Source organism: Pteronotus mesoamericanus, unplaced genomic scaffold (assembly GCF_021234165.1).
Source record: "Pteronotus mesoamericanus isolate MK-2021 breed Mesoamerican mustached bat unplaced genomic scaffold, CSHL_Meso_final contig_317, whole genome shotgun sequence".
Lineage (NCBI taxonomy): Eukaryota > Metazoa > Chordata > Mammalia > Chiroptera > Mormoopidae > Pteronotus > Pteronotus mesoamericanus.
Genome location: NW_026555133.1, coordinates 4,354,334 through 4,366,899, shown reverse-complemented (window position 1 = coordinate 4,366,899; position 12,566 = coordinate 4,354,334). Strand labels below are relative to the sequence as shown.

The window sequence follows — 12,566 nt, the reverse complement described above, 5'->3', positions numbered from 1 at the left end:
TCTGTCAGAGTCTTTTACATGATATCATCTATTTCTGAACTTTACCAACTCCAGTCTGATTTATGCTTTGCTAATCTTTCAAATCCTTACCTGAGGATACATTTATTGATTTTAGAGAGAAAGGAAGAGAAAGAGAAAGAAACATCAATGTGAAAAACTGTGATTGGTTGTCTCCTGTATGTACCCTGACCAAGGATGGAACCCACAACCTTGGTATGTGCCCTGACCAGGAATCAAACCCATAATCTTTTTTTGGTGTACAGGATGGCACTCCAACTAAATTCTAAATTCTAAAGCAACTAAAATTCTCACTTTGCTCTGCGAGTCAGTAACATAGCTGGGACAGATTCCAATATTCCTTGTCTGCCAGTCTGCCAAAAGGAGCAATAAATAACGTGCACAATTTGATAATCTCAATGGAATGTCTCATTGAACTGTTACAAGATCTCAGAGAAGAGAAATTGAGTAGCTGTAAAGACAAAGGTGGTTTCTTGGAGGGGGAGGACATTGGGGATGGATTTCCAAGTGCATTTTAATTGGCAACTGCAGTCTCCAACCTATGAACTCCCATTGCTTACATGGAGATTCTCTTGCAGAAGAGTTTCCCCAGGGCAGCCTTTGTGTCCCGATTTCTCAGACCATAGATGAAAGGATTTAATACTGGGGTCACTGCGATGTACATCACAGTTATCACAGCATCTTTCGGGCTGTAACTGGTCAGAGGGCGGAAGTACACGCCCATGACCGTCCCATAATACAAAGAAACAACTGTGAGGTGGGAGCCACAGGTGGAGAAGGCCCTGAGCACGCCCTTGGTGGATGGAACACGTAAGACGTGGAGAAGACGCAAACATAGGAGGCGATGATGCACAGCAGTGGCACAGAGAAAACAGCGACCCCGAGGTACATCATCTTCACGTTCAAGTGGATGTCAGAACAGGCCAGCTTGAGCAAAGGGGTAATGTCGCAGTAGAAGTTGGCCACTTCCTGCTTGCCGCAGAAGGACAGACTAGCTGTGAGCAGAGTGTGGGGGAGGGCGTTGACGTTGCCAACCACCCAAGACCCAACGACTAGCAGGACACAAGTTCGTGGGCTCATAATCGCCGTGTAATGAAGTGGGCGGCTGATGGCCATCGCACAGTCATATGCCATTGTCTATCTCTCTCTCTCTCTCTCTCTCTCTCTCTCTCTCTCTCTCTATCATCATCTATCTATTTATGTATCATCTATCTATCCCTCTTTCTGGCTAAGTATCTATCATCTTCAGAACCACGAGTTTACGCACATGCTTCCAGTCCTAGTCCGCTGCGCCGGGTGTACTCCAGCCCTTCCCCTTCCCGTGTGTGGAGGTCCCCCTGGCAGCAGGAAGAAACCTGGCTTGCATTACCCACATTATATTCACTTATTACTCAACTATAGAGTGCCGTAAAGTAGTTTCAGAGTCACTAACCAATTCTATTATGAAAAACAAATTAAGAACGAGGATAAAATATGTTTTTACAGTTAAATGTGTCATTAGCCTGAGGGTATATAGTGAAAACATGATGTTCAAGAGCTACTTGGGTTAGCATTTCTCCCCCATTCTAATGTAGTTCTATTATTCGTTTGAAATCCAGTCAGATTTATTTATTTACATCTGCAATCTGTTTGAATTGGTTTTCCCCTATTCATAATTTATGTCTATACGTATCACTACACTATATCTGTATCTATTTCTCTGTAACTTGTGTATCTGCCTATATGGTGTGGTTTATAATCTGGTTAAATTATTTTCACCCTGCTCCCACAGTATTTCAAACAAATAACGTAACCACACTGAAAGGGGAGCAGGAGGAAGTAACCTAATTCTTGCACACAGTGTCTCTGACTAAATTCAAGAAGGGGCCATGAACACATATACTCTAGGTATTTATTTGTTTTTTCTCAACGGTGTGGGTTAGCAGTTCTAAGACAACTTTATGTCTGTTCTGAGGCTGAACCTGTCTTTTCAGTGTTTTTCAGAGGGAAGAGCAAGGAAAGCACAGGCCCCAGAGCGGCTGGTGGCGCGGGGCTGTGCTGGATCTAAGCTCTGGCCACATGCGCAGCAGCTGCACTGGGAAGACCCATGCCGGGCACCCACTCTGCAGGGGGGCAACTGCCGGTTGCCCTGGAGCCCACTCCTGGAGGATCTGCAGGGGGTCCGCCAGTGTGCACGGAGTCAAGTTTTCTGGCGCCCCCTGATTCTGGAGCCCCTTAGTCCACAGTGTCTTCCACCCAGAAGCTCTCACCATTGCTTTCCTCCATGCAAGATATCCTGCTTTTAGCAGAGAACTTTTATGACAATTAAAGTGTGTCATTTCAGATAGCAGCAGCCAAAGGAGATATTTTTGGATGGATCGGGTAGCTCTCTAATTCAATCCAAGAGATGGGCAGTTAATAAATTTTCTTAACGGAAATCCCAGTACTGCTGGACCATATCCTTCCCCCTCCCCAGGAACTATTCCTGGGGGGATGTTAAGGCCATGGGACAATGACTGAGCTTCAGGCTCGCGCAGAACCCCTAAGAGAACTCACACTGAAGCTACCGGGGAAACAAATTACTAGCACCAGTCCCTGTGTGGCCCGGGCCCGAGACCCCAGGGTTATTCCAGAGGTCATGAGGTAACGAAGAGAGGCCTGCCTGCAGCCTTGCCTCAGCTGAAGTACTGGAAAGACCTGCTGTGACCGAGGTAGGCCACCCGGACATGAACTTGACATGATGTTAGCTCCACACCCCGAGCAGCCTCTGAATACACAGGACGGCTTTTCATATCCATCTCCAATGATGTGGAGGATTGAAAAGGAGGCAATGGGTCCTTGGTGGTCGTGACAGAGAGGAGCGCAGGCAGGCAGGTGAGCTCGCAGCTGGGGCGAGACAGCAGCCCCAGCACAGCCCCACGGGCAAGAGCAAACGTGGACCCGCACGTGCCAGGTGCAGTGAAGATATGAAGGCCAATACTGTCCATCTCTGAAGGGTCAGAGTCAAGCAGGGAAGAAAAGGTCTAAGCATTTTGTAAGGAGAGTGTAACAAAATCTTAACACTGTTTGGGAAAAGGGCGATGTAAGTGTAAAAGTCTTTTCCACCAGAAGACAAGCGATTCCTCCAACAGGTGGTGGGAGCCACCAAATGACAGGCGCAGACAGTAGCGGGTGGAGGAGAGCAGACAAAGGAGGGTCCCTACACACTGGTGTGTCTAGGAGAGCTTCGCAGACCAGGACAGCCGGTGTGACAGAGCGCCCGCCCCCACCCCCAGCAGGGTGAAGCGACTGGAGCGTTCCTTCACTCAAAGAACCTCAGCGTGGCATCTTGAGGAACACTCAGGAATTTGGAGTCTGTGTTTTGACTGAGAAATTGCTTCCTACGGGACCGACCCTTGGCATCGGGTGGTCTCAGGGTTGGCTGGGAATACACAGTGTTTACTAGTCTCTGGCTCTGCACGAGGCAAGACTACAGTTGTCATTGCTCCCAGCAGCAGACGGTATGAGGAACAGGGGAGGGAGGTGACGGCGCAAGGAGTGTTTTAGGCAGAGGGAAGGACAACTGAGAGCATTCAGAGATGAGGACTAGGGAGTGGGGTGAGGGCAGCCTGTGTGTTCAAGAGGCTGATCAATACTGTATTTGGTGCTACCGCTGGAGCAGGGGCAGCGTCAGGCTGCCAGCGGTGCTGAATAGACAGGTCACAGGGAGACAGTCAGGCTCAGGCAGGCGCCGATGGGGAGGCCTTCCTTTCCTCCCCTCAGAGGATACCAGTGTCTGGCATTAGGAGTGACAGGAGTAACGTGCAGATCCTAAATGGTGATGGAAAAAAAATACTGTAAAGATTTGAAAAAAAGAGCAGATCCAGATTTTTCTACTGTGTGTCTTCCCTTGACCTTTTTGAGCCACAGTTTCCTCTTCAGCACAAGACAATCGCAATATCTGCTTCCAGGGGCTCTGGAGGGGTTCATGGATTTCCCTCCCTTTAACACTGTTGTCCCCTAACATCACCCCCTGCTCCCCTGGGAGGCTCTGGAGGGAACTTGTTCTGCTCAGTCTGACAGTTCAGGAAATGCCCTTGACTTGGGCGGAGGGCGTTGCTCTGAGCCTGTCCTCTCAGGGGTGGCCGAGCCAGGCTCTCAGCCCAGTGGGCTGTGTCCAGCTCTGTCCAGGTGAGGGATTGGCCCTCAGAGACCCCTCCATCCTGGTGTCTCCGTCCAGGCCTGGTGACCCTCCTCCCCTGCTCTACTCCTGTCAGCGCGTGCAGGGACGAGCCCCTGGCAGCGTGGAGAACACAACCCCTTTCCCTGTAGCTCCGCTCCCCTGTTCTATCCACACAGGCTCTCCCCTAACACTAAGCGCCCCAGGGATCTGCCCCACGGACGGGAGTCTGTCCCTTCACGACAACAGACCTGTGACTCCTCAGAGGTAATGGAATGCACATTGGAAGTAGACGTGTTGGAAGAGCTGCTCAGATCCTCCTCCCTTTCAGCTCAAGAGTCCTTGCACCAATGTCCCCGCAGATGTGTCCTCCCTCAGTTTAGGGACACATATGATGGAGACTCCCTGACAGGAGACCTTCATGCCCCACTATGGATCAGGTTCCCATTCTACCTCATGATATTGCAAGTCTGGGCACCTCTTAACACTGTGCAGATGTATTTTTCAGACACCTTCCAGGTAGGATTATATTGCATGCATTTTTCTGTATTATTAAATGTTCTTCAGACCACATTTTATGTACGCATACATTTCTACTCCTCCTATCAAGACAGACATCCCACTATTCTCCCTCCTCTATTCCATAGCCTCTCTGAACCCCTCAGTGCCCTGAGGGTACCACGCTTGCTTTTGCCTCAGCTCAGATGTTACTTCTTCCAGGAAGCCCTCCATGACCAACAAAGCTGAATTGAATATCCTTTTAGTGTTCTCCTGTGGCATGCTATGTGACTACTGCAACAGGTTATAAGCAAAGGTTGAGTTTCTAGTCTGCTTCCACCACTCTTGGGGGCAATGAAAATAATAATGTGGTGAACAAGTCAGGCAAGGAACTCCCTTTCATGAGGAGAAAAAGACCATGAGCCCATAAACATATAAAGAAGATAATGTTAGCAAGCAGAGAGTGCCGTGGAAAGAATGAGCATGCCAGTGCAATGAAGGGTAACTGCGGTGTGCATGTTGCTCTTAAAATAAAGACGAGAAGAAGGGCCTCTCTGAGGAGGAGAATTCGAGCTGAGACTTCAAAGTCGAGGTTCAGTCACTTAATTGGAATTGCATTATATTTTGGATTGGGGGGATTAGAATTTTTATGTCATTGAATTCTTCCCAGGTAAGAACATGGAATGTCTTTCTATTTTTTCATATCTTGATTAATTTACTTCAATAAAATTTTATAGTTTTATTCATATAGGTCCTATGTTTTACTTTTGCACTTATTCTTAAGTATTTCATAGATTTTATTGTTGTTGCTACTGTGAATATTTTTCTAGTCCCAGCTTTCTTTTGCTAGAATGGAGAAAATTATATATATATATATAATTCTATTAATCTTTCTTTTAAAATTAAATTTATTGGCATAATATCTGTTAAAAACATAACATTCAAGTGTACAATTCTATAATACATTATTTGTATATTGCATTGTATGCTGATTGCCCAAAGTCTAGTCTCCTTCTTATCACTATGTATTTGACTCCCTTTCCCCCCTCATCTTCCACCTAGCTGGCCTCCCCTCTGGTAACCACCACATTGTTGTCTGTGTCTATGAGTTTCTTGTTTGTTTGTTTGTTGCTTTCTATTTTATATCCCACATATAAATCATATACTTCTTGTCCTTTTCCATCTGACATTTCACTCAGGACGATAGTCTCAAGATCCATCCATGTTGTTTCAAATGGCAATATGTTATCCTTTCTTATGATTGAATAGTAGTCCATTGTATATAAGGACCACATCTCCTTCATCCAATCCTCTGTTGAAGGACACAGGGTGTTTCCATGTCTTGGTCACCGTGAATAATGCCACAATGAACACAGAGATACATATATCTTTACGAATAAGTGTTTTCTAATTCATCCTTCCTTATATACACAATCTCTTTGTATCCTCAGATGCTTACACTGTTTCTGACATTTAGTTTACACTCAAGTATTATTGTTGAATGAATAAATGTCATGCTATTAGCACTGGAAATGACATCTCTTCTTGCTTCATGGGGGAGAAAGAAGCTTTGAACCCACCCAGGAAATGAGGGGGAGAATCAACTGTGGTCGAAGATAAAAGCTGAGGTTTCAGATTTCAAGGGAACTGAGCTCGAATCTTGATTCTCCCACTTAAAAGCTGTGTGGACCAGGCGAATTACTTTTACTTAATTTGTCTATCAGCGTCCTCACATAAATGGAGCTAATAGCTTCTATTATTTCTTTTTTTAGAGGTTTTGAAAACTTTATTTTTCACAGTGACTATGAAATAGCTATTAATAGCTCTGTTTTACAGGCATAGAGAAGTGACTTGCTCAAATTTCACTGTAGATTCATGAATGAACTCGGGCCAAACCAAAGCCCATTCTCTTAATCATAGCGCTCTTCTGGAAACAGGGGACGTGAGCAGAACTCGGGGCTATGCGCCTGTGTGAAACTGACTAGTCATTCGCAAATGGTCCTTAGGAGTGTGACCTATTACTAGTACTTTTGAGACAAAAGTCATGTAGACTAAAATTCTTCTTAGATGAATGCTTTTCTACTGATTTTTAAAAAATTTTTATTTTAATTTATTTTTTCAAATACATTTGTCTCTGCCTCCCCCCAACCACTTTCCCTTGCCCCCTCCTTCCTTCCCTCCCTCAGCTCTTCCCCTTTGGTTTTGTCCATGAGTCCTTGCTATATGTTCCTTGACTTTCCCCTTCCCTTCCTTTTCCCCGCCCCCCTCCCTCCTTCCCTCTTGTCTCTGTTGACTTCTTTTCCTTTCAGTGTTGCTGGTCTTATTTTCCTTGCATCTTTGTATTGTTGGTTAGGTTCCGCTTATAGGTGAGATCATATGGTATTTGTCTTTCGCCCCCTGGCTTATTTCGCTTAGCATAATGCTCTCCAGTTCCATCCATGCTGTCGCGAAGTTCAGTAGTTCTTTTTTTCTTTCTGCTGCGTAGTATTCCATTGTGTATATGTACCATATTTTTGATCCAATCCTCTACTGATGGGCATTGAGGTTGCTTCCAACACTTGGCTATTGTCAATTGTGCTGCTATGAACATTGGGGTGCATAGGTTCTTTTGTATTGGCGTTTTGGTGTTCTTAGGGTATAGTCCCAGCAGGGGAATCACTGGATCAAAAGGCAGTTCCATTTTCAGCTTTTTGAGGAAATTCCACACTGCTTTCCACAGTGGCTGCACCAGTCTGCATTCCCACCAACAGTGTACTAGGGTTCCCTTTTCTCCACAGCCTCGCCAGCACCTGTTATTTGTTGATCTGTTTATGATGGCCATTCTGACCGGTGTGAGGTGGTACCTCATGGTGGTTTTGATCTGCATTTCTCTGATTCTACTGATTTTCAAAATTTTCCTTTCCATTCTGTCATACTCCTGATTGGTATACTTGATTTTCATTTCACAGCCAGAAGATATTTATTTTTATTCAAAGTAAAATCTATTTTTTCACTCACCCAACAAGTATTTATTGCCAGGTGCCAGACATAGCTTCTATTTTGTACTGTAATGTGAAGGTTAAATAAACTTTGGAATGTATTCTTGAGAGTAAACTCTCAATATATGTTGATTACTATTTTAAATTGTTTGGTAAATGTTCTTTGAAACTTAAACATTCCAGGATATGACAATTTATGGGCCTTTTATTTTTCAATAATCTTGTGCAGAATTCAGAGAGCCAGTTAGAGTTTCAAATGCAGAACTCTTTCCATTTTAGTACCATTTGCATCAGACTCATATTTTGCTTTGTTCCTTTGGGGTTGCTCATGGCATTGCATCCCTAAATGTTAAGCATACATCTCTAAAACAATCTTTTCCACATTCCCTAAATAGTATTTTCACACTAGCCTCATGAGTAATAATTTATTATTATCCAGCTCTAGTGTGTATTCAGATTTCTCCACTGAAAAATATCATTTTCAGTTGGTTTATCAAAATAGGAATTTCATTCAAGATGTTGCATTGCGTCTGGTTGTTATGAATTCTGCTGTAGATGCTGAATCTCTGGCAACTCAGTTTTACACAACAATGACTGATTGAAGAGATTGCTTCCTTCTCTTCTTTCTCAAAGTTGTGTTCATTCACAGCAGCATCAGCATAACCTGGAGCTTGTTAGAAATGCAGATTCCAGGTCCCGCCCCAGACCCACTGAACGCAAATCTGCACTAACTTGTGTGCCCACGGTGACTTATATGCACGTGAGTTTAGGAAGCAGTGTGGTAAAGTATCCCATCTTTATCTACTTTTTTTTCTTGTTGGAGCTAGTTTGCTCCTTGAGATCCTGTGTTCCTATAACTGGAGTTACTGCCAGCAGTTTGATTACATTTAGGTTAAACATTTTTTTGGCTGAAATACATCACATTATATTCTTTGCCATGATTGATTGATAGTGTGATTCTCCCCTGGATTTGTGAAATAAGAGACTGATCCCTTGATTGTAAACTCACACTTTCCTTCTTGTGAGACTGTGAAGGAATCTGTGTGGTGTTAGTTTGGCATCATATAAATATCTGGTTCTCCATCAGCCATTCACCCAATGACTTTCACATCATTTGATATCTTTTTATCCTTGTCTGAATCAATGATTTAATGGGGCTTCAAAGCGTTCTTCATATAGATCTTAAAATCTTCTTTTTAGGTGTTTTTCCCTTAGGTATTTTGCCTTTTATTTTTGTTGTTGCCATTGGACAGGGTGAGGCAAAAGTAGGTTTACAGTTGTTTGCATGGAAAACAATACAATAATTAATAAATAATAATACATGAATAAACCTGTTTCGCGTACTCACAGCTCCACACAGGCTTTTGCCCCACCCTGTAAATGGGTTCTTCTCTTTCATCACAACTTCCAGCTGAATGTTGTTTGTATATGAGAATAACTAATTTGTGTTGTAGATTCTAAAAAATATGATGAGTCTTACTGTTTTTCAGCTGATTTTCTCCAAAATTATTTTCATCTTTTTTCATACTTATTATGCATTAATATCAATCTTATACCTGCTTTACCAAGCAATTTCGGAAGTTTTCTTTGTCTTTCTGTATTCTGAATAGAAAAAGATATTATCTACTTTTTAAAAAATTATTCTTTGTTGATTTTGCTATTACAATTGTCCCATTTTCCCCCTTTCCCTCCCCCCAGCACCCCCCACTCCTTCAGGCCATCCCCCCACCATTGTTCATATCCATGGTTCATGTGTATAAATTCTTTGGCTACTCCATTTCCTACACAGTACTTTACATTCCCCTTGTTAATCTGTAACTACCTATTTGTACTTCTTAATCCTCTCACCTCTTCACCCTTCCCCCAAACCTTTTAAAGGTTTAGTGCGAGGTCCTGTGAATCTCAATGATATTGGCCCTTCTTCAGGGAGAAGCTGTTTGACAGGGATGCTAGACTGTGCTCTGGTTGTCTGTTATTTTCCACCTTTCCTGAAGGAAGATGATACATTCCCATTCTTTGCCATGTCAGTGCTTCCTGGGGGAAGTGAGAGTTCTGTGTTCCTCTGCTGGATGGCCACAGAACTTGTTTTACTGATGAAGCTGAGTGCGCATGGTATGTGCCAGTTCCAAGCAAAATCTTTAAGAAACATAATTAGCTCTCTATCTCTACACTCCTTTTCTTTAAGAATGGCATGTCTCTGCCCTAGCTGGTGTGGCTCAGTGGATTGAATGCCAGCCTGCAAACCAGTCATGGGTTTGATTTCCAGTGCAGGGCATATGCCTGGGTTGCAGGCCAGGTCCCCAGCAGGGGGCGCATGAGATGCAACCACACATTGATGTTTTTCTCCCTCTCTTTCTTTCTCCCTTCCCCTCTTTAAAAATAAATAAATAAAATCTTGGGGAAAAAATGCTTTAAAAAAAAAAAAGAATGGTATGTCCCAGAGAAGGGCCACTTTAGTCTGTGCTGCATGCAGCTTGCACTTGCTATGTAATATGTGAAGAAATAAATTATTTTTGTAAGCCATTGAGATTTGAGTGCAGTTTCTACCACAGTATAACCAAAAGAAAAATGATTAATGTGATTTTTTTAATGGAATGTTCCATAATGACTTAAACTTTCCATTTCTACCATCAAAATTCTCTCTGTATCCATGAGTTTATCTCCATTCTTCTTGTTTGCTTTGTTTGATTCTTAGATTCAATTATTGATAGATTTATATTTTTTGCCATTTTATTGTTCAGAGTTTAGATCTTCTTCTTTTCCTTAAATAATTCCCTTTAACATTTCATATAATAATGGTTTGGTGATGATGAACTTCTTTAGTTTGTTCTTGTCTGGGAAGTTCTTTATCTGCCCTTCAATTCTAAATGATAGCTTTGCAGGTAGAGCAATGTTGGCTGGAAGTCTCTGCTTTTCATGATTTTGAATATGTTTTGCCAATCCCTTCTAGCCTGCAAAGTTTCTTTTGAGAAATCAGCTGACAGTCTTATGGGAACTCCCCTGCAGGTAACTAACTTCTTTTCTCTCACTGCTTTTAAGATTCTCTCTTATCTTTAACCTTTGGCATTTTAATTATGTTGTGTCTTGGGGTGGGCCTCTTTGCATCCATCTAGTTTGGGACTCTCTGTGCTTCCTAGACTTGTATGTCTATTTCCTTCACCAAATTATAGAAGTATTTTTTCACTATTTTTTCAAAGAAATTTCCAATTTCTTATTCTTTCTCTTCTCCTTCTGCCACCCCATGATGTGAATGTTGCACCTCTTGAAGTTGTCCCAGAGGCTGCTTATACTCTTCTTTTTTTTTGGATTCTTTTTTCTTCTTCTTCTGATTAGTTGTTTTTTTTTTGCATCCTTATGTTCCAAATCATTAATTTGATACTTAGCTTCATCTACTCTACTGTTGTTTCCTGTAAATTGTTCTTTATTTAAGTTAGTGAATTCTTCATCTCTGACTGGATCTTTTTTATGCTGTGGAGGTCCTCCTAAGTTCCTTGAGCATCCTTACAACCAGTGTTTTGAACTCTGCATCTGATAGATTGTTTACCTCCATTTCGTTTAGGCCTTTTTATGGAGTTTTGATCTATCCTTTCATTTGGGCCATGTTTCTTTGCCTCCTTGTCTCAGCAGCCTCCCTGTGTTATTTCTATGTATTAGGTAGAACTGCTTTGACTTTGTGTCTTGTCAGTGTGGTTTCATGTAGTAGGTATCTTGTAAGGTCCAGTGGCACAGCCTCCCCTAATACCCAAGTTGGGTACTCGAGGTGCGCCCTTTGTATGGGCTGAGTACACCCTCTTCTTATAGTTGAGCCTTGGTTGCTATTGGCAGATCAATGGGAGGGGAGTACCCAGGTTAGTCAACTGCAAGGATCGTCTGTGACCACTAACCACCAACTTCTACCCTCCGTGAAGGATCAGTTGTGCAGGGGCAGGGTGGTGGTGCTCTGATGTGGTCTGTAGCTGTCCATTGGATGCCCTGGCCCTGGGATTTCCCAGGTGATGCAGGCCAAGGTCAGCTTCCACCTCGTGTTTGCCCAGGGCCACCTTTCTTGAGCTATAAAGCAATCTGAGATGACTGCTATTTGTGCTGGGCTTGGAGATTCTCAGGCAAAGCCAAGCTGTGAATCTAAGCTGGCTGCTGGTAGTGCTGGGCCTGGTACTCACTGAGGCCCCTGTTGCTTGTTTGATAGGATTTAGGAAGTTGTGAAGCATGAGCCAAGACCAGCCGTTCATATGGAAAAGGAGCTTGGGTGGGCCTATAAGTTTGGTGGGGCAGAGTCTCTGGGGATCTCCAAGGCAGGTCACACAGTGTCAGCGAGGTTGATGGAGACTCAGACATGGCACCAGCTTGCTGGCTCTGAGGAGGGAGGGTTTAGAAAAAGGACAATGGCCTCTATTTTCCTTGATGCCAGATACCTCAGTTTCTCCCTGTATACCACTGGTGCCTTTCAAGCTGCTACCCAGATGCTGGAGCTCAGAGGGAGTGAGTCTGAGTAGGTGAGTTCATATGAGGGTTCTTTAAAAGGAACTGCTTGAGGCTCCAGAAATTTCTTCCACCGACTCAATCCCCACTCGTTTTTGCAGCCTTAAGTTGTGGAAACTTATCTTCCTGGCACTGGAACCCGGGGCTTGGGAGCTTGGTGTGGGGCTGGGACTCCTCACTTCCAAGAAACCCCTCCTGAATTTTTCTCCAGCACACGTGTGTGAGGGACCAGCCCATTCTATGTCTGCCTGCCTCTTACCAGTCTGGATGGATGTGGTTTCTTTAATTCATAGTTGTCAGACTTCCACTCAACTTGATTTCTGGTGGTTCTCAGTGATGGTTGTCTGATATTTTAGTTGTAATTTTTGATGTGGCTGTGTGAAGAGGTGAGCCATGTCCGCCTATGCCACCATCTTGACTGGAAGTCCTATAGGATTTTAATATAGGCAGTTATG

General features: G+C 43.5%; 1 protein-coding gene across 1 annotated transcript; it reads right to left on the bottom strand.

Annotated features, from left to right (window-relative positions):
- Window positions 1–574: 574 nt before the first annotated feature.
- Window positions 575–1,152, bottom strand: LOC129072238 (olfactory receptor 1A1-like). The gene is given in 2 exon segments (XM_054575660.1): window positions 575–834; window positions 837–1,152. Coding segments are annotated over 2 exon segments (576 nt in total).
- Between the last annotated feature and the right edge of the window lie 11,414 nt (window positions 1,153–12,566).